The 21,989-nt window shown below is 41.8% G+C and overlaps 2 protein-coding genes across 6 annotated transcripts; both read right to left on the bottom strand.

The window, feature by feature from the left end:
* Nucleotides 1–387: 387 nt before the first annotated feature.
* On the bottom strand, nucleotides 388–11,949 carry LOC308319704 (AN1-type zinc finger protein 5). Of its 5 annotated transcripts, none has more exons than XM_080769850.1 (6): nucleotides 11,811–11,949; nucleotides 9,107–9,308; nucleotides 8,289–8,400; nucleotides 8,070–8,197; nucleotides 7,753–7,857; nucleotides 388–4,618 (listed from the first exon to the last, which is right to left on the bottom strand). In XM_080769850.1, exons 2-6 carry the CDS (start codon nucleotides 9,264–9,266, stop codon nucleotides 4,470–4,472), a joined length of 654 nt encoding a protein of 217 aa, XP_080625976.1. In that variant the 5' UTR covers nucleotides 9,267–9,308; nucleotides 11,811–11,949; the 3' UTR covers nucleotides 388–4,469. The 5 variants fall into 5 exon arrangements, with proteins under 5 accessions (XP_080625976.1, XP_080625977.1, XP_080625980.1 ...); XM_080769851.1 differs by having other exon boundaries at nucleotides 11,827–11,935; XM_080769854.1 differs by lacking the exon at nucleotides 11,811–11,949 and adding an exon at nucleotides 11,194–11,783.
* Nucleotides 11,950–12,085: 136 nt separating this feature from the next.
* plin3 (perilipin 3) lies at nucleotides 12,086–21,421 on the bottom strand. Its single transcript, XM_080769411.1, has 8 exons — nucleotides 21,259–21,421; nucleotides 17,849–17,929; nucleotides 17,166–17,361; nucleotides 16,622–16,704; nucleotides 15,204–15,447; nucleotides 13,747–14,090; nucleotides 13,309–13,527; nucleotides 12,086–12,932 (listed from the first exon to the last, which is right to left on the bottom strand). Exons 2-8 carry the CDS (start codon nucleotides 17,915–17,917, stop codon nucleotides 12,792–12,794), a joined length of 1,296 nt encoding a protein of 431 aa, XP_080625537.1. The 5' UTR covers nucleotides 17,918–17,929; nucleotides 21,259–21,421; the 3' UTR covers nucleotides 12,086–12,791.
* Nucleotides 21,422–21,989: the final 568 nt, after the last annotated feature.

Below are 21,989 nucleotides of genomic sequence, written 5' to 3'. Positions count from 1 at the left end.
AATGGTTTGTAACTACATATTTTTTTTATGTATAAGGTAATGGGTTATCCTAATGGCTATAGAGCATACACACAAACCATGAGTATCGGGTTTTAGTATGAGTGAAGGTATTGAACTCTGTGGGGTGACGGACCTCATGGTAAATTCCTGTTACAGCCAGCATACTTTCCAGCTAAACATTTGGTGACATTGTGTACAGCCATTTGTCTCTATGGCGTTTTGCTGAGTCTGAGAAAAATACATAAGTACAAAGCGGTAGGCCTACTGTGCATATATGTAGGCTACAACAGCTTTTTGAGTTACCTTGTTAGTGATCGTTTCTGCCTCTCAAGCCTTTGCAGAACAAAATGCTCAAATTAAGCAAATAGATGCAAAAAACAAGTGTAATTTAAAATAAACTTTGTGATTTTATTTGTTTTATACTTACTCTTACACATCATACAATCCTATTCTTTTTTTTGTAAGAAAAACAAAACGAAAAGTTATCTGGTGGTGTTTCTGGGGGACTGGAGTGCCAAAAGGTTTTCTTGCAGGACAGAACTATCAACTCTGTGAACATTCTAGAACTCATTTGGTGTCCTTCAACCTCGAGACAGAAATAGTGACTTCATCTTCACTGTCTCTAATAGATACCATGTCATGTGCTGCTGTAAAACACAAGAGAATATTAACCATATTATTCAGTCACACATGGTTAAGCAGATTTATCACCGTCACTACCATCAACCATAAGCCTTGTTTGATGAGTACAATGATTATGTAAAGTTGTGCTAAAGACAAGATCGAACACATCAAAACTCCATGAAATCAACAAGGGAAAAAAGTATAATGTAATAATATTTAGGATATCTAGTTAGTTTGCTGGTGCCAAATCCCTCACCAAAAAACACTCAGAACTGCAGTAATTTATCAATCTCAGTTCTATCTGCTCCCCAAACAACCCCAACCCCAAAATAAACACGTCAACTAGCTAGGTATAGCTTGATGAAAAATGACACTCCATTGCATGAATTGTGGTGGTTTACATTCAAACCGCTCACATTTCCACAAAAAAGAAATTAAATAAAATACCGGGTGATATGAGCAGTCAATATAAAACAGCATGTGTAAAACCATGACAAGCATAACGTTCACACATCTGAACAATCATACACACAGTGAAAGACAGAATGGTTCAGTTCATTTAAGTCTGCAGCTTAAAAGGACGTCTAAACCCATCAGAACTGTGCCCCATTTCAAGAAATGCTCCCTCCTGTTCACATGAAAAGTGCTGTAGACCCGGCATGTACATCAAGTCGGAAACAGGAAAGAGGTGTAGTTTCTTAATCTTAGATCTGTCAAGGGAAGGGGAGTATCTTCTAAGGGCCAGCTTTTTAGAGTGAAACTCAAACCAGCAGGCAAGGCAGAATTGCTTATAAGCACGTAACCACACAAGACACACTGGGAAATTGTTGGGACGGTCCATTCACATGTATCCTGAAATAATATTTTAATGTACATTTCCATCACACAGCAATCACTATGAACTAATTTTTGAAGTCAGTGATCATTAGTGAGCAATTGAAATAACTATGCTGATAACTCTAAGGGCCGATTCATACTCCTGTTTCGGCGCTGTAGTGCCGAAATGATTTCGGCTCGTCAGAAATTTTCAGTAGCACCGAAGAGCCGACTTTAGGACGGTACCCGCCCCCCCGAACCTCAAATGACGTCAAATTGTAGGCTCTACAGAGCCGAACCGACTTTTATTCGGCTCTAAAATAGGAGTATGAATCGGCCCTAACTCCCTGAAGTCTCACAGTTCGCACGCCATTCGCACTGATCCAGTTAGACCTGACCATCAGTAAGACTTTCTAGGGAATCATGACAAAGGCTAATTATTCAATCACAGGAGAGATGGATGAATACAGGCCAAGCAAACAGGTGATATGCTATGGAGAAATTGAGTAATTCTCATCACTTAACGAATGTGGACTTCTAGAAATGCATATTCAGCCCATTCATTGCATCTCTTCAGAGCCTTATATATTTAATGACGATTAAGACAAAGGAAAAGCGCAATTATTTATGACCAAAATGAAGCCTGTAGCAGGGAATCTCTGTGTACACCTCACATAGGCATAACTACTTTCAATATCATCTCTATCTTATGAACAGTCATTTATAACAATAAAGGCATGGATTAGGATCCTGTACTTCAGCAAGGCTAAATACAAAAATCTTAACAGTAGAGGCATGTAGGGACATCTTGAACACTATAAAGCCAGTGCAAACCTAGGGGCCCCTTGCTCAGAGAAGATGATCCAGTTCTTATCAATACTTTACATATATGGGTAATGTATTCATAGAAATGCCAAATGGAGCTGCTGGTCAGTAAAGAGGATCTTGGAGCAATCCTGCATGAGGACATTAGTGGTGGTTACAAGCCAGTACAATTTCTCTAGTCTGACAATAGTTACCCCCACCCCCCTTATACTAGGCAGGTATAAACCAGTGAATTAAAGGGGTAAAAAGAAAACAAATAGGTGCCATTTCAGGCACATTCTTTTTTTCCTTTTGGATAATTATGAAAAGCACTTTTATACAACATTACTATTTTACCTTAATCCCCCTTGACTCTGGCAACAATCTACATAGGATTATACTATGGATAGGAGCAACATGGTATTTACATTTGAAACAGTAGAGTCCTGTTAATTTGAACCTCGGTCAGCCAAGGTTCCAGCCATGCATGCATTGTGCTACTGCAGTCTCTTTAAAACATTCTTGCTTCATTTTCAAAAAAATGCAGTCAATTACAAAATAATGTGTCTGACTGCACACATATGCATGCAAATTGGATCTTCCTAGGAGTAGCTAGCTAGAAGCGATCTTCATAGCAAGGACTCTTCTGCAACTTCAGCACATCATAAAAGCACAGCACGCTGCATCTCCGTAGTATTGCAACAATATTCACTTCAGCTGAGAGCAAAAGGTGTCACCATATCACCATACAGAGTCATTGCAACCCAGTTCAGTTTTCATTCAGCATGTGTCAGTGGTCTGCTGGTGGTTGGAGAAACATGGATATCCACTTGGCGTGCTTCCACAGAACAAAAAAGGGCATTCAAGAGCTCAATACTACACCTTACTATAACCAGATGTCCGACTAATCAGCAAGAATTGTTCTGCAAGCCCCCTATACTCTGATCAGCTCTAAAACTAGAAATGACCCAGATGCTGAAAATAACTGAGGTGGTGTGGCATACATGTTGTATTGTGCTCTGCAGTTGACAACACTTTATTTTGTTGTGCTTGGTGTCCAAATCCAAGAGGAGAAAAAAAAGGAGAATAAAATAAAATAATTAACTGACATTTTACTGCACAATCTTTAACAGATTAACTGGACTCTACTCCATCATATATCAGAGCTTGTATATATTTTTTCTTCAAATGGTTACATAATCAAAATGGAATCACTTAAATATAATTGAAAAGGTTAAGTGCAAATCACTATGATTTGCTGACACATGCTGCCAATCCTCCAGCACAGACCAACCAAATGATGAAAAAAATAAAATAAATAGAATGCAATCACACAGTTCAAGCTAACTACAATATATTAATATAGATCTTCTGATGTCATACGCTCATTAAAACAAAGGGGGAAAAAAACAGAATTCAATCACTCACTTAAGTCAAAGTTCTCAATAGATCCCCTCCCCTCCTGCCCACTCCAATAACTGTTCATGCACCCAACATCCGTATGTTAACACGATATAAAGAGAATCCCTGGAAAATGCAGAGACCTGGAAGTTCAACCTCTTGTGAACCAAAGAATAAGGGTATGTGAAAGAGAGAAGAAAATAAAACAAATAGGTCAATTTGACATCATTTTTAGTCTGGGGGGGATAATCTATGCCCTAAAAAGTCCTTGCTGATACATGGAAGGACCCAGTCGGTTCTTTAGCTTACTAGCCTTCCCAATTGACCTTTCTCTGTCATTTTGTCCTCAGCCAAGCTGTGGCAGCGCTCTTAAACAGCTTACACCTGTCTCATTTAACTACCTCACAGGGATTGTATAAAAATAAACTCACATGTTTCCCAAGTTGAGAAACAACAAAAAGGGATTAAAAAAGAAAACAAAAAGAAAAATTAATTAAATGTCTTCCCTCCCCACAGCAACACTAATGCCCACCATATCCTTACTGCTCTCTCCCCGACTCTCTGTGAAACGCACGCACGCACACACACACTTTCATTCACACTCACAAATGCATTCAATCGCAGTCGCAGGTGGAGAGAGAGAGAAAGGGAGATGGTATTGAAGGGAGCGTCTGGACAGGGGCCGTGACTGCATCACCCCACCCCACCCATCTTAGACTACCATGAAAAAATGAAGCCATTTCATCATGTTTTTCATCCAAGTCGCCATTGTTCTGTATTCACACTGTGTGTCGGGAGAGACTTTATAATAAAGTGCTCAGTCCTCATAACTTCTGAATTTTCTCAGCCACCACGATGGGGTTCTCTTTGCGTATACGGGCAGCAGCTGCACCCCGGTAGTCGTAGGGACAGTCATGTTTGTCAGAGTAGCGATGAATGGCGCAGAATAGGTTACCACAGCGACAGTCAAAACCTTAAAAAAAAAGAAAAAACATGGTCAACAGTAATCAACATCCAAGACACAGAGTCATCTCTGTGGGGGGAATTCTGTCATTGCAGCAGCTATTAGCAATGGTCACATGTCAGATTAATCTGATCCCCAGCCTCCCAACACCATAAAAAAAAGAAAAATCAGTTTGGGATACCAAATTCATTCAATAAAAGACGTGAAAAAACCAGACCCGTTTCTTCCTAGCCTTTACAAAATCAACCAATGCTATTGACGTACTCATTTGGACATGCATACATGGGGACGTACATGGAGATATACAGACACACATTGCTGTTCCTTGGAGCACCACTCAAAGTGTAAAACAAAACAGATCACTATACATTTTACGCTGATAAATCTTATGATTGGCAACCCAACTGAAAAATTACTTTCCGTTTACTAGAGCTGGAGAGACGAGGAGACCCCTGTTACTGAACAAATAATCGTTTGAATATAGAGCTTAAACGCATTAATAAAAAGCTTTTTGTTATAATTAATATATATGAATATAGAGCTTTAACGCATTAATAAAAAGCTTTTTGTTATAATTAATATATATGAATATAGAGCTTTAACGCATTAATAAAAAGCTTTTTGTTAAAATATATAATATATATGGTAATATATCACTTACAGCACCATCCAGTGGATGTACTGTAGTCGTGTACTCTATCAGTCACTCATTTACTCTTAAGTGTCTACCTTCTATAGGTTAAAGTTGATTGATTCTTATAATCAAGCGTTGATGAATCATTAACATCCCTCTCAGACCTTTGTTTATTATGATCTATTTTACACTTAGTTATCAAGCAGAGCATTTGATATTGGTTACTGTATGGTTTTTGACCTCATGTTCCACTTGCAGGCCTTCTAGCCATAGTCTTTCTATCCTATGTGTTACTGTAGCTGCCTGTTGCACATATGGTTGTTTGTAGTCTGTACACTGTACACAGTATGTCATAGTGGACCACAAAAGAAACAAGCCACATTGGTGCTTTTGATTGGTGACACTGTTGTTTTTTAAATGCTTGCCAATTAAACTCAATGGCTGCCAAAGCCGAGCTGGACGAGTTATTACGGTTATTTATTGATCCAGAATAGCCTCTTTTATATTTACTGTACATTAGCTTCCCCGACGCTATTCAACGCTTGCTTCCACTGTGGTCTGTCAATTAAATGTTTGCCCTCTATCCACTTCCATTATAAGCCACAATCTTTAACAGCGTTTTAGTTTCTTCTCAGAATTGAGGCTCACATTGAGGTGATTATACAGAACGTTGACGTTAGGAGCTCAATAAATAATCCGGGCTACCTCGCGGTTACAATATTAACGCTTCTGATGAAAGTCACGTACCGAGTGGCAGAGCAGCAGAATAGAATAGAATAGATATTTATTGTCATTGTAACAGGTACAGGTACAACAAAATTACAATGTGCTGGGGAGTGCACCGAGCCGCTGCGACTGTGCGCACCGCCACTAACATCACAGTAATGACCGATAACTACATCCGGTTCCGGGTTTTCAAAATATAAGACACCTTTTCCATGGCCGGCGGTGAGGACCATTTGAAAGAGCGCAACCGCGGTAGTAAATTAGTTTAAAAAAGGTCAGTGGTGGGGGGATTCATATTTGAAGAGGCCAGTCAAAAGAAAATGTGTTATTCTTGTGTTAACTGCAAATTGTGTTTACAAAGAATTTATCAGTATGATTTCGCTATGGAAAACAAACAAAGATAGACAAAGATCTGACATTAATCAAAATAAACCAGTTCATCAGACAAAGAGAGACAAAGTTTTTAGGATTAGGATTTTAAGTATTACGAGCTTGACTCCAGGAGACTTTTTTTAGGCTGACCAGTTCAGCATTGGTGTGCAAGCCAGCAGTGCATTGTGAAATGCCTTGCTTGGACCGTGAAATGCACTACTAGCCTGCAGTATGTTGCTCTCAACTACTACAGTGGTAGGTGGGGTGGACCAAATTTGCCTAAATCATGGACTGAGAATGGTGATTTTGGAAATAGGGATCAACCGATTATCGGTGCCGATATCACTGATAACGGAAATATGGGCAAAATATGATTTTGGCCGATATTGGCCGATTTTTCCTCTCTATGCAACGAGGCATAAATTAGGCGTATGTGCTCCCCTCTGCAACTGGTGCTGTTGAATGGGAGTACGGTAGTCCACTGTCCCCGTCCTCTAAAAATTGTTAACATTAACAATTTAAATGTATTTAATTGTGGAACCACCTACCGGTACATAAATTATTTAAAATAGTCTGTACAGGGAAGGAAAAAAATGTATCTTTATTCGAAGTTAAAGGTCTATGTTTCGGTAGTGACAAATTTTGTGAGAGGAAATATATTCCAATAAAATATTATAATATACAATATGATAATTGAGTGTGCCTTTACTAAATATGTGTCCCTTAGATCTGGTGCAACATGAATATGGTAGAATGGCCCATATTGAAGAGCACAAGAGAACAAGTCAAATGGAAACAAGCCCCTGGGGATTTTGGTGTCATCCTTATAGCAAAACATTTGACTCTATTACCTGTAAAGTATTCAACCAATCAAAAGGTAATTTCAGAAACACACACAAACCCAAATGACTCAGTGTATTTGCAGAGTCCTAGTGAGCCATGATCACTCATGATGTAAATACCATGAATAACATGATTTGGTTTCCTTAGCTATTTTAGCCCTCAGAACATTCTGAGAATGTGACCTAATCCCATAAATAAGAGTTAAATAAGAGTTCTTCTTTGCTACTGGTCCACTTTGGTGCCAACATGCGCTCTGGTACCAAAGGGCACTCTGGCAATAGTATTCAATCCAACAACCACACATTTGCACTAAAGGACCAATATGTTGCAAGTAACGACATCAATCTATAGGATAGTGTCCCAAAAGGTCCACAGAAGTCTAATAAGTTTTTAAAATAAACTAATAAAAATGAGAAATGTGCACCTGAATTTGAAATAGTTGAAACTGCGAGGGTAATAAAAATTATCTCAGCTCACAGCTTATGTGACCCATAAACCTTTGAACAGTGTCAGTAGTTAACTGCGGTAGAATCAATTGCCGTGTATAACTTGAAACTCTCTTCCTCACCAGTGAGGCCCACTTTCTTCCGGCAGGTAAAGCAGCGGTTCTTTTTCTTGTTTTTGTCTGGAGTCTGGTCACCATCAGAAGTCTGTGCCGCTTCTCCTACTGGCTCTGGTACAAGAGAACAAGAGAAGTTGGATGAGCTCAGTTACACCAGTCTATCCTTCTTCGGTTGCTGTCTGAAAATAGAAAACCTCAACATTTAAAGATTTTTGTCCCGAAAAGCTGTTGTATCTGTACGGGCACCAAGGCTCAATGTAGCCTGACAGTGCGTTGCAGGTTAGAGTCAACATGCATGTCTCGTCTCTGTGGTCCTGTCTGACCTGTGTTTTTGGATGTGCCTTCCTCCTCCTCTTCCTCTGCTTCAGCCCGGTCCGAGTCTACAGCTGCTGAATCCTGGGAAATGCTCATTGCTGTCATCTGCTGGGTTACAGGGCTGGGTGAGCTGGGGCTGAAACACACACACACACACACGTGATTAGAAACCATGCGTTTCGCAGTCAACTGGGCTGAGCAGATTTCCTGTCGGTCATTCAACATACCTGGGTGTCCTATCTTCAGGTGGAGTTCCCACCCCCTCTGTGCAAGGCTCTGGGGTCGTGCTTTCTACAGACAAAGCGACTGCTCCTGGGGACCCTGCTGGTGATGTCGCAACTGTGCAGAATAGGACACAACACAATTTGATAGCTCACACACGTCCACCACAACCCTTCCACCTGTATTGAATTCACATGCTAATATTTAATAGAACACAAGGGCGTGATAAAAAAAAGATATATATATATATATATATATATATATATATAAAGAAACATAACAGGGATTGTGCAGGAAAACCCCCAAAGGGTTTGCAGGATTTTCAATTTATCCTCACAGGTCACACTATGTTTGTTTACTTGACATAACATTGTGATGCTATACACTGTACCAGAGCCAGAGTATAGACAGAGTTGCGACATTGAGGGGGCCGAAAACAGCACGTTCATGTACTCGCGCGAGTCCATGACTCCAATGCATTCCGCAAACTTCCGGTGTCCCTATTCGCCAATAGAAGTCTATGTAGAAGAGCCGCCATTGGACTGGCCCCATGAAGTGAACAGAGTTGTTGTAACTCTGTCTTACTCTATGGCTCTGCACTGTACTAGCATGATGTGCTATGAGTCATTGTCAACTAACAATGGAGAGATCACTCTCTTGCTTTCTAATGCCAAAGTACAGGCAGCCAGATTTTCTCCAGACCCTTTTAGCAGATTCTAGCACCCCCATTAGGCCATTTTGGGGTAACATTACTGTTGTCCTTACCTGACCCATACTTTTATTTATTATTATTTTTAGGTCAGCCCTCTAACCATCTTCCTACCTTTCTCTCCTGGGGGGCTAGATCGCCCCCCTCCCTGTTGTCTCTGCAGGTGTTCCTTGTAGCAGACCGAGCACATGCCGTTGGTGCGTGGATTACCATAGAAACCGCATCCCATCGCGCAAAGCATTGGCACCTGCGTCTGATTGGCCTCCTGAGCCATGCTCTCTGACAAAAGGGGTGAGGGGGACGGGAGAGGATATTCCTGAAAATAGGGTTGGAAGAGTTAGTCAAAACTATTAGTGTCCAGTCTACTGTCTATTTTGTTATATGGTGATCACGCTGGGCAAGACCTACGCTGTAGAGTGCATTGCTGGAATTTGGCGGAAGTAGCAGGATTTTGGAAGAAGTACCGCTCAAGGAAATGACGTTGATGCTTTACAAATCTGTTTACATTCTCCGTTTATGAAACAAGTGTTGTGAATTGGTCGAAAAATATCGTATCCGGGGGAAATACATCTGACGGAAGTTCCGGACCGACACTTCCGACTATGCAATCTCTGCCTTATATTGTGACCAGGCTTTTCTCTTCGCAGATGATTAAGGCTGGGACTGAGGCTATAATGGTGATTCTTTTTTCCAACTAGCTAAAAGAGCTTGGAGACTGGCATTGGAGTATTAGAGGGGGTCATCACTCATCCCCATGTTCCCCAGGTTCTATGTTCCCCACTTACCTTAGGGTTTAGGGTTAGCCCCTTTCAGCACCCTCGGTTAAGCTTTTCTGAAGTTTGGACATCGCTTAACCGTAGGGTCCCTAATCGGTTATTCCACTCTTGTTGGGATGCAGATGTACATACCCTCCGTGCAAGCCGCTTGAGTGTTGGTGAGATGTTTCAAAGAGGCATAAAGCGACTATAGGAGACAATGGAAACGTGGGAGAAATCGCATTAACCGCCGATGCCGTATTTTTATTCTTTTTTTCAAAGTTTTGGCTTCTCTGGAATTCTCTCTTCCTCACTTCCCATGTCCCGCCTCCCACGACACAACAGCATTATAAACATCCTGCATGTACGCGGTCGGCCAATCAGAGGCAGTTACTAGGACGTGCAGCTAGCCAGTCGCCACTCAGGAGGCGGTACAATGGGAACTCAACAAGTCAGTCAAGGAATTGAGGAAGAGAGAATTTCAGAGAAGCCAAAACATTTTTTTTAAAGATTAAAATGACTTAACTGCATCGGCGGTTAATGCGATTTCTCCCACGTTTCTGTTGTCTCCTATAGCCGCTTTATGCATCATTGAAACATCTCACAAACACTCAAGCGGCGTGCCGCTCGATGTGAACGGAGGGTACATCTGCATCCCAACGAGAGTGGAATAACCGATTAGGGCCCCTACGGTTAAGCAATGTCCAAACTTCAGAAAAGCTTAACCGAGGGTCCCGAAAGGGGCTAGGTTTAGGGTTAGCGTTAGGTTTCTGGTTTAAGGACAGTGTTTTGTACTATACAGTAGAACCTGGGGAACATAGGTAAGTATGTGTCCCTAAGTAGAGGGAGACCTGTGTGTAATTGTAAGGGTTATAGTCGTATCATTGTAAGGGTTATAGTTACAGGCATAGAACGCTAGATCGTAATTTTCTAACTCAAAGGGGCCATTTTGCTCTAATGAAAACTAACAACCAAGCTTATGTTCCCCACCACAATAATGCCAAAGAAGCAGGATTCGACTTTGCCATGATCAACTGAGAATGACATAGTCTGAACGTGAAAAACCCCAAATAAGAACACTTTAAATGGGCATTTTTCCTCTTTACTGTACCAACAATGATGATCGGTATTATGAACTAGAGTGTTGCCATGGCAGTCAGGAGGAACAATCACAAAAACTGGGAAGGCAATGCAAACAAGCGGGTTTATATTAAACAAAAACATCAACAGAAAGATGGGTTGTTTGTTTGCTACTGTAGTTGTACAGTAGATGTGCCTGCGCCGCACAGCAAGATGTTTTGATGATCAGGCACCAGCAAAGTTCACAACAAAGAACAAAAGCAAAGAAATGTCTGCACAAGTCTGTACGCGAAAACAAATGGAACAAAAGCACCTGATAATAAACGTGTATCCTGCTGGCCGAGTAGAGCTGGATAAACAACTTACGGCTGATTGTCATTGTCACACTTTTAGTTTTGTCCGCAGCAGAAAAACAATCTCTGTCCTCTGCTTGTTGTTGGGCTCAATGCAAATATAATGTACAGGATCATTTACACTTTGTCGCGCAACCGTGTCACCGGACAAAAACAAATGACGTAACTAGTTTAAACTCAGAAAAAAATGTTTCGATGTGTTGTTTTTAGTTGAAATTACGTCATTTTTGTCCAGCGACACGGTCGTGCGATTAAGTATTATTTAAAACCTAGCAGCGATGTTAGCTCAACAACGGGCCAGCTCAGCTGGCCGACTTGTTGTGGCTGATGTGACACTGAAAAGAAAGGAGACGGAACATACCCCCAAAACTACACAACTAACAGACAATTCCAAAGTAAAACACACATTCACTGAAAACGACCGTTGTAACTGCCGATGGCACCCAGACTTAAATAAACCCCAACCGACACGTAAAACGATAGCTAGCTATAGCAGCCCTTTAGCCAGGCAGCTAACACTACCAGCTAACCAGATACGGTGCGCATCGCGACAGCGGTCTGGCATAACGTTTAACGGGGATTCGATCGGCTACGAATATGTCACAAAGTCACTCAGGGCAAAAGCGATACCTGAAATTCAAAGTACCGAGGGCTGTCGACGACCTTGGTCTTCAGATTTGGACAAGTTTTCTGTCCTCTTGGCGTGCGCGCGGCCTCCTAACCAGCGCTAGCTCCCGACATTCGAAACAACGAGCATGACGTCACCCCAAGCAACAATTCATCATTCCATGAAATGGGACTCAGCCAGAGATCAGTGGACTGACTGGACCCCATCATCCATTACACACATCACACAGACGCACTGAGATGCTATGCAGTCCCAATTTCACTGACATGACAGGTCATTGTTGTTATTAATGCTTTATTATAACGAGTCTGCCATTTCCACCAACAAAGTTAAGTGCAAACATAATAATCCACAAATGAAGTATTACAATGTAAACAAAAAATGAAATGCTGTGTATACATGTCAACTTGGAAAGATATATTTGGCACAGTCTGTCTGATGTGTGTGTGTGTGTGTGTGTGTGTGTGTGTGTGTGAGAGAGTGAGTGAGAGAAAGAGAGATGGGGATGAATCCACGTAGGCCTATAGATAAAGTATGTTTGCATTAGCTTTGTAATTACATTTTTTTTGCCATAAAAACAATTCTTTCAAAGATGGTTTTGGTCCCATTTACAGTAATTCTAGGATAAGATTACACAAGGCATATTTTCCCCAGCAGGTCCAAAGATACAGGTCCTCAGAATAAATGATTTTACCTCTTTAGAGGGTTTAGGATTTACACACACGTTTTATATTCAAATGGCAATGTGTTCAAAATATATATCTTTAAAGTCTTAGTCCACAATTGTAAATATGCATTTATAAAGTACTCTATAATATATTTTATTTAGTGCATACCAGTTGCTTGTGCATTATTGAGATATAAGCCACACAAATGCAAACTTATCAACACAATCTCAAGTCATAAAAGCAGCACAATGCAATGGCAATTTTTAAAGTGATCAGCCCAGTTGTCACATCGAACCATGAAGATACAGAACAGGTTTATTTTGGTGGGTCTGTCTTCACACCTGCCTGCTCCACCACTTCTTTCTCAGCGAGCATTGGGGCGAATGGACCCACCAGCCAGTTGAGCGGGGTGTTGTTGAGCAGGTACTCCATGACGCCATCCAGGGACTGTTGTACCTGAAAGCAGTAAGATATGTTTAAACCCAATATCATTCTAAATCCTCATCACCATTGCAACTTGCATACCTAAATTGAACTTCACTTAGTCATGCAGGAGGTGTCACAAACATTGAGTTGCTAAATGAGTGGAAATAGAAACTGCCCTAGATTCAGAAATACATGCAAATGAGCAGATTCTCTTGGGAATGGATTTGTTTATAATAAATTTCCTGTTTTCACTGAACAGTGGCTCTCTTGGGTGATGATCCGTTTACTAATGAAAAGGTAAAGCACGTATTAACTCACTGTACAGTGTTAAGTGCTTAAATGATTCCAACAGCACAACAAAAGTGTAGAAAAACATTTCCAGCTTTGAACTGAATGTAATTAGTACCTGTGTTAGGTGTCGACGGCTCTGCTCCAGGAGGAGGGGTGTGATGGTACTGGTGTTCCCCAGGGATGAGTGCAGTTCTTCGGCCGACCGGCGTGCAGTAGCCAGCTGGTCCTGGACCGCTGCTGGCAGACCCTGGGCGCTGGACACCACGCCAGAGCATGCTGCCCGGATCTGGTCACTCAGACTGTGTACCATGGAGAGGGCTCTCCATTCCAGTTGCTGTAGGCAGATGATTCATGAAGCAACTTGACATAGTGATGCATCTGAAGGGATAACTGATCATCATTTAATGAAGTTGGCCTGGTTTTGGTCTTCTTCCCTTAAAAGACAATGCTCATGCTCCCGTCGCATGCTATAAAGTACAAACTTTATATCATTGGGAATCAAAAAATAATTTTAATCTATTTCATAGACTACAGTCCTGACTCCTGACCTCACCTCCTTCTCATCTTTAGCACCATCCACCTCCGCCTCCACCTGTCCATCTCCAGGCTGCTTCTTCTTCCATTCTGTCCAGAGCTGGAGCAGCTGTTCGGGGGCTCCTCCTATCTGGTTACTGGCAGTACCCAGAGAGGTGCGGGCACTCTCCAGTAGGTCCAGAGTACTTGTAATCTGAGATATGGCAGAATAGGAGGTATCCCTGGCATGCCGGGCCCTGACCATGGACTGCTCACGGGCTCGCTCCTGTACCTTGGCAGAGAGCTTTCCCAAACGGACAAAATAGCCAGGGCTGGAAGGTGGGGTAGTCACCACCTCACTAGTGACAGACTCAGCAACAGCAGCTGAAACAGAGAGAACGACCGATAATCTCAACAGTTTCTGTTCCTGCAAATATACATTCACAATCTGTTTTAGAGTTCTCAAGGCCCGGCCCTAACTGTGCCCTACTGGGTCGGCCCGAGGCTCAGCCCAGCCCGGACAATTACCATACTTTTAGGCCCGAAAAACTGAAAAACGCAAAAAGGTGTCAACAAGCTTTGAACTGAGCATGACCTGCCGTTCCAGAGATAATGGCCAAAACATCTTGAAAACGTCCACTTTCGACGATTTTCAGCTGGCCTGCTCAGGGCAGTTGACAGTGTGTGTGTGTGTGTGTGTGTGTGTGTGTGTGTGTGTGTGTTTTCCGAGGCTCAGCCTGACTAATTAGCATACATTTTGGGCCCAGCCGGGTAGGATTGGGTTTGGGCAGAATTTGAGAACTCTAATCCGTTTGTAGGTCACAGATTTCAAAGTGAACATGAAGTACAGTTCAGCAGGTCTACATGGTAACATGACATCATCAGTAGCAGGTGTCAAAGCTGTGAGTGCTGGAGATCTTTGTAGGTTTATGGGCCAAGTTAACAGTTGGGGTGTTCATCAAAATGGCCAGTCTTTCTCAGCTATGAATAGCCTGAGCCATTCATTTGTTCAAATCGAGTCACTGTACCACATCTGGATCACTACTCCCTTACCACATCATCTGGAACGGCCTATGTAATTAGGAAATATAACACATAGTCATGTCATATTCAATTTGTTCTTCGCAGTGTAAGGCAAACACAGAATCACTTAAAAAGCATTTTTGACGTTCAGATGGCTAATTATTCAAATTGCTGAAATATATCACTCAACAGTGCAGCACTGCTGGTGTGACTAATCATCAACTGGTAATGTATTCAGTGTAGCAAAGCTCGAGACACAAGAGAACTCTATTGTCTTCCAAGGACCCAAACTAGTGAAAATAGCTGATCTACAAGCTCACAACGCAGCAGCAATCTGCTATTTTCACTACTTCTTCTAAAGTTTTTCCCCCCTTCGAATTAAAAAACAAGTAATAATTTAAAACTAAATGGGTTCCGACTCAGTGTTTGGGGAACCACTTCTCTACACAGTAAGTTTAGCAGCTAGTTACTGACCCAGCTCTCTTTCAGTAAGTGGCAGGTTCTGGTCGACCCAATCCTCGGACCGACTGAGAGCCATGCCAACCCCACTTGCGACCATCTGGCCCACTCGGCTCCCCAGGATGGAATTGATGCCTCCGCTGACCGCTGCCCAGGTCATCCCCATGCCACCCATCCACGCTCCAAACGCAGCTCCAGTCACAGCATCCTTGGCTCCCGTCACAGACTGGTACACCTTGTCCACTGTATCTGACACTACCTGAGAGATAAGATGATAAACCTAAATAATAATAACACTTGAACAGAGTAAGTGGACTTCAGCATTTACAACTGTGATAAGAAGTTTATTGGAACCAATGTGACCACTAACAAATGAGATTGTAAACTAATGCAAAGAACAAACCGTATTAATGTTCTCCTTTATGCAAGTGAAAATTAAATAGTACACATAGAGGTGTCCCGACATAGGAAATTAATACACAATTGCTCTATCAATTCAGGACACAAAAATATATATATTTCACAAACCATTAGTATTCACAATAGACCACTGAAGTCCTGACATCACTGCCGCTAGATGGCGCTATTCCCATGGTTCGTGGGGTTATTAGTTGTGTTGAAATCAGGGGGGCAGTCAGACAGATATTTTGTGAAGCCACTAAGGAAATCGGGATTTCCTGAAAATTCATATAATAATGGCCTGTTGTGGCGCTGTCATTGGGCTCAAAAACCCCATAGCTCCATAGAGATCCATGTATTTGGGCCCAACTTCACCTAGACTGTATTACCTTAATAAACATGAATACTTTCTGCTTCCAGTCACTAGTTTAAAGTCTCATTTCTAATGTCATAATATTCTTTTTGGAAAATGATGGTCCCATTTATTAAAAAAATTACCATAAAGTCGCGTATGTTCTGAGGGGCGTGGCTACCGTTACAGTCTATGAACGGGATCCCCCACCCACTCGAGTCAAAATAAAAACCAACGAAGAAGAAGGGGGGGGAAGTCCCGCCTCGTTGTCTGGGCCAGCCAATGTTTCAGCTGGGCCCAAACGGATCTACAGTCTATGGTTGAAATCCCCACAGGGGAATCTTAGGTCATTTCATATAAATTGTGTTGAAATCCCCACAAGGGAATCTAATCTTAGATCACCTCATATAAGGACTGTTTGAAAAATAAAACAAATCACCCAGGTTTTTCTGTCAGGGAGTGGCTCTGCTTCGTTTATGATATTCATTCATATTTGATACGGCCCCTTTTCTGAGAAGATTACATTAATTCTCTTATCACCTTCCATTACATTTTGTTTATTATTAAGGTTACATGCAGTTCATTATATCACAAGCACTGATGTAGTCGTATTGTTATACTGTAAGTTTCAAGATGTCTGCTTGTGTGGTGTAGAACTGGAATATATGGCATTCTGTCTAACCTTGTCAGCTGGCTGTTGAAGGATGGGCAAATTCTCCTCCATCTTACTCATTCCCATCATGGCATAGTCATTCACAGCAGAAACTACAATTAAATAGCAACAGAGACGCACGTGCACACGTGCACACACACACACACACACACACACACACACACACACACACACACACACACACACACACACACACACACACACACACACACACACACACACACACACACACACACACACACACACACACACACACACACACACACACACACACACACACACACACACACACACACACACACACACACACACACACACAGACAGACACCATTAAACCAGTCTCCAAATATTTCAAAAACGGCAGAATTACTGTAGCAAGCTCACATAGACTGTCCCCCCCATGTTTTGGTGCGGTAAAATGTATCTACATTTTCGATGAAGAGATTCGGTGTAGAGTAGGGGAAAAGACTCTTGAAGAATGTCACCTCACACTATTTTATGCTGAGACCGTGTATGGAAATAATCTACTGTAACCACTTTAATTTGAACCTACTCTGTGGCTCCAGCATATCCAAAAGGGGCTTTGACCCTGTGGTGGCAGCTGCTCCCAGGGTCCGAACCCCACTCTCCGCAGCATCCATCACCCCCTTCAGCAAGGGCATGCTGTCCTTGGTGCTGCTGTAGGCGGTGGACACCACTCCACACGCTGAACTTACAAAAGGCAGGTTCCCCACCCTGGACACAACATTCTGGGAAGAGTTCAACACTACAGTTAACAACAAGACATACAGTAAAGATTTGGAGATCTTCGAGACTACTGGTCAAGGGCCACATGAAGAAAAGGCCAACACAAAGCCAGTCTCAGTAACGGGTATGACATTCTGCTTGCACACAATAGCTTATGCAGAATAGCTTTTCAGTATTCTGTGTGAGCTGCTGCTTTCACATAATAGCTTTTCAGTATTCTATGTCAGCTAATGAGAAATTCCACCCACTAACACGTGAGCCATTTGAGATTCTGAAGGTCAAATGATTATCTTGTAATATGCCAAAGTTTTCTAAGAGGCTTAACCACTACCCTGTTTTTATACAATACTTCATTGTGCAATGGTGTTGCGTGGCAAATCTACAAGCTCACAATGCGTTATGATGCTACTGGGCTCTTGGATTGGCTATGTTCACAAAAACAGGGAAAATAGGGAGCCAGGTTGAAAGTGGTCAAGGAACAGCACTCACCTGTTGGTCTCCAACTCCATTAGGTGTCTGTGTAGCTGGCTCTCCACTGGTCTTCTCACCGTCTTCCATTGTGACTGTTGCCTTCAATCCAAATAATACGGGGGAAAAATTGTATTGATGATTTCTTATACGGAATTGTCTTTAGTCTTGGTGAATTGAATACATAGGACCACAATGGAAACAAGCCCTACGCTGTTTTTGTGTTATCCTTTTAGCATTACAACTGTACCTTTTTGCAAACCGTACTGGTATTCATTCTGGTATTCATTCTAGTGCTGTTTACATCGCATGCTATTAGTCAGTCTAAAATGCTATCTAATTAAGTCTACAAAAGTGCCATTGAAGGGCTGGGGTAAGTGCTACGGGCCATCTGCTATGAGATTCATGCTTTAATGAGTTTGTGTATTGTCGAGGGGCTCTAGCCCCTCCTATGTCCAGCTTTGAGGGTTTGTGTATTGTAAACAAACATTGTTCTAACAAACATTAAATGCCATTGACAATGAATGGCCAGTTTTGAGTGTTTGTCCCAACACAAACATTAAATGCCATTGATAATGAATGGCCAGCTTTAAGCGTTTGTCCCAACATAAACAATAAATGCCATTGACAATGAGTGGCCAGTTTTGAGTGTTTGTGTGAACAAACACATTGCGTAACACAAACATTGAAGACGAGGGTGAGGATGCAAATTCTGATTGGCCGGAAAAGTCCGGAATGACATGATGTATGATCACTTCACAGTTCACACGGGTGTGATTTTGTTTAATATAGATGGCATGGCAACTCAACTAGGTTCACTTAATTTATCAGACAGTATGATGCAAGTGTGATAAAACAACACAGCAAGACAGAAATATACTGTGATATGGAGTTTTCTTTCTCATGGTTTGTTTTTATTCCTCAAACAAAATGTTCTACAACTTGATTTTGATTGAAACAGTGTGGCATCTTAGCTTCAATGGTGGGGAAGAATGTATGATTTATTGGTGGAAATTGAAAGCCTGCTGCTGTATAAATGTTGTCTGAAAACAGAAAAGCCTGCATACCAGATAACTTTCCGGACAGCTGCTGTGAAGTGTTTTTCCCCACTTGGGCTTTATTCGATGTTTTGCGTATAATAAACATAACATTGCCCCTGCCTCAGGCGCTCACTCATAAGGCCTCTACCAGCAGTAACACAGAGAAGCGAGGAACCAGAAATGGTTCCATCACATTTGGAAACGGTCAGTCGGTCACACTGTCAGAGCTGTATGTGGACTTCACGGTACAATACCAGTGGTTCTCAAACTTTTTAATTTCAAGGACCACCATAACTCTCATGAGAGTGTACAAATGGAAGAGTGTGCACTGTGGAGATGGATGATGGAACCAAATGGACCCGTAGAGTTAAAGACCTGTAAGGGGCCATGTGGAACCGTTAAAGGAAACAGACCGCTTAGACTAGAGGGAATCGATAGGGAACCAGTCCGGAATAATCAATAAAATCCTAAACTAAAGGATCACAACCCTAGTGGGGGATGGGACAGTGAACCTTCATCAATCCTTGACCACGTAGTCTTTGCATTTATTATCTTCCCTTTTACCATCTCACCACTTGTGTATGGCAATGGCATCATATTTATGGCAGCTTTACCACCCGCCCCCGCCCCATTCACAGCCATCACAACCCAAATTCAATTATGTTTACATCTGTGACCTGATGTACAAGGTCAAGAAGGCACATGCTGTGTGATTACACTGTCAGAGACACGGAGTACGGCGAGCGTGGCCTACCAGCTGTCACCAGTTGTTACTTCTAAAGAGAATATGCTCTCTGTTCTGCATGCCAAGAAAGCATAGGCTGCACGTAGCCTTCCTAACAGCCAAAGTGTGACAGTTGAGGGGGAATTTTGCCATCCCTGCTGGCCTGAGGACACGTGATAACCTGTGGTAGTGGCTAGAGATAGGCCACTTGTTGTTGTTGTCCCTTGTTGATGCTGTCCAATCACTGATTCATTCCTTCACTTTCAAATTAACTACACTACATCCTTGTTGCAACGTTGCAATCAATAACAACTATGGACTTTTTAAATAGCTAATCATTTTGATCAGTTTTAATTTAGAATTCCAGATGGTACAGCAAAGACATGAAATTGCCCAATTATAGTCTGGTCAGCAAACCATCTTGGCAGTGTGACGCCTGGTGTTTGACGCAATCAGGTTTCGACTCTCCAAGTGATTGCAAAAATTGCAATAGAAGGTATTTGTTAAGGAAGTTGGGGTTTGGTCAGAGGCAATGTGTGAAAACATCCCTTCCATCATTACAGTCCTGGAGCAAAGTCTGAGATTTAGCTCCCTGATAAACAAGTGCACGATAAAACCTTAGATACATAGCTAGCTATCTTACAGTTATATGATATGGAAGGCTATAATGTACAGAAAATGTCCTACACATTGTGTTGTGACTGTGAGAAAGTATACTAATAAAAAAGGAGCCCAAAAGGTTATCTGGTGGGTTCCTATCACAGTGGCCTTTAAAAAAAAGAAAAGAAAAGAAGAAGAAGAAAAACAAACATTAATTCACACAACACTGATAGTCTATGACTCTATGTCTATGAAGCCATCTATGAAATGGTTCAACACTGCACTGTGACCTCTGATGAAACTACTAACACTTGGCTCAGTTGGCTGTCTCACAGGTAGGCTAAAGTTGAGCTCTGATCCATAGCTCTATAATGCCTTAGCAAAGGGCATTAGGGCTATGGACAGAACTATCTTAAACTCACAGTCAACGTGGTTTGTAGAGGTGTAATTTCATTAAGTTACAAATACAAACGTTATGCCTAGCCGCAATTTGCAACTCTAGGTTTTTTTACAATCAGCCCATTGTAAAAAAATCTAGAGTTGAAAATTGCGGCTACGTTATGCCATGGATAGAAGGAATGGAGCCATGAGGGAGGGAAGGAAGAATTTGATTAATTACATGGGACCCAGCTGTCACCCTATTTGTTGGAGAGATGTGGCTATGTGGGAGAGAATTCAGTCCAAATGGAATTAATTAGATTAGAATTATAAACGTGGCTTCTCTTATTTACTCTACCATGCTTTCAATCTACAGTAGGCTAGCCTAATCCTAGCCCAAATTGGGCTAGCCTAATCCAATGTTGGATTCATCATGAATTTGACCCCACAACAATGGGGTTAGCAAACGTCACTGAAACCCCTCATTCCTGAACCAAACTGACAAAACATGCACGCTTTTTTTAAACTATCGAAATCAAATAAAAATGTTGTGTGTAGATGGTCTGTCCTGCAGGCATCGGTGTTGGTTAGCCTCTCGCCTCTAACAAAAACATAACGCTATCAATTGACATTTTGGGTTAGAACAGAAGAAAAACGCGTAGCCCATATAGTGGGACTGTGGGACTGACCTCTGGTGTGGGCGATGTTTCTCTGTTATGTCCTGCCGTGAACCGACGAAGTAACCAGTGCAACTTTTAGCTCAGTCAGTCAAGTTAGTCAACTAGTCTACGAGGCCCTTCTTTCAACAGAAACTATTGTGCAACTCAATGAACACATGACATAAAGCAGAGACAGGAGGGGTGAGAGCACATTGTGGCTGTCTGGCTGAATGTTCAACCAATCATATCGCAGAATACAGAAGCGAAAGCAAAGTCAGAAAATGTGGAAGTTACTACGTCATAAATGTGATCATCATAGAACAAATCGATGAAGGATATGAATCATGACATGAGTCTGTGTAAACAACTAAATATGGTAAATACTGTACTGGATTGACAATCTAAATGATCGCTACTAGTTTTTCTTCAACCCACTTCATTTTACTTTAAAGATTATACACGGTGGCATGTTTTTTGCAATTGCCCAAATGCACCACACGAGAGCAGTCTTGGCCAGCCCATTAAGTCAATTTAGCTGCCTGGGATGAATTCAAGACATTTTATTGAGAGGAGATAACGTCTAAACTACATTATTGGCAGACAACCTTAAGCCTGGCTGTCATATACATCAGTTTGCGACTTTGCAATCTTTCCTGTTCAGAATAGGCTACCTGGACATTTTGAGAAATAGGAAAGGGAAAAAATGCTTTGCTTATGTATTTGCATTATTTACACTTTTCACTCCATTAAATTTCAAGGAC

Source organism: Protomyctophum bolini, assembly GCF_963924005.1.
Source record: "Protomyctophum bolini genome assembly, chromosome: 8".
NCBI lineage: Eukaryota > Metazoa > Chordata > Actinopteri > Myctophiformes > Myctophidae > Protomyctophum > Protomyctophum bolini.
Note: the sequence above shows the minus strand (reverse complement) of the source record. Positions and strands in the feature narration are given on the sequence as shown.

Bases quoted from the DNA above. Each gene is read 5' to 3' on its own strand.
- LOC308319704 (XM_080769850.1), bottom strand. From the start codon at position 9,266: ATGGCTCAGGAGGCCAATCAGACGCAGGTGCCAATGCTTTGCGCGATG. The intron at 8,198-8,288 runs GTATGTTGAATG...TGTGTGTTTCAG, and splicing joins CCTGAAGATAGGACACCCAG to CCCCAGCTCACCCAGCCCTG. The intron at 4,619-7,752 runs GTGAGGAAGAGA...TTTTTTTTTAAG, and splicing joins GAAGAAAGTGGGCCTCACTG to GTTTTGACTGTCGCTGTGGT.
- plin3 (XM_080769411.1), bottom strand. From the start codon at position 17,917: ATGGAAGACGGTGAGAAGACCAGTGGAGAGCCAGCTACACAGACACCT. The intron at 17,362-17,848 runs GTGAGTGCTGTT...AACTCTTCCCAG, and splicing joins ATGGAGTTGGAGACCAACAG to AATGTTGTGTCCAGGGTGGG. The intron at 13,528-13,746 runs GTGAGGTCAGGA...ATCTGCCTACAG, and splicing joins GTGCTAAAGATGAGAAGGAG to CAACTGGAATGGAGAGCCCT.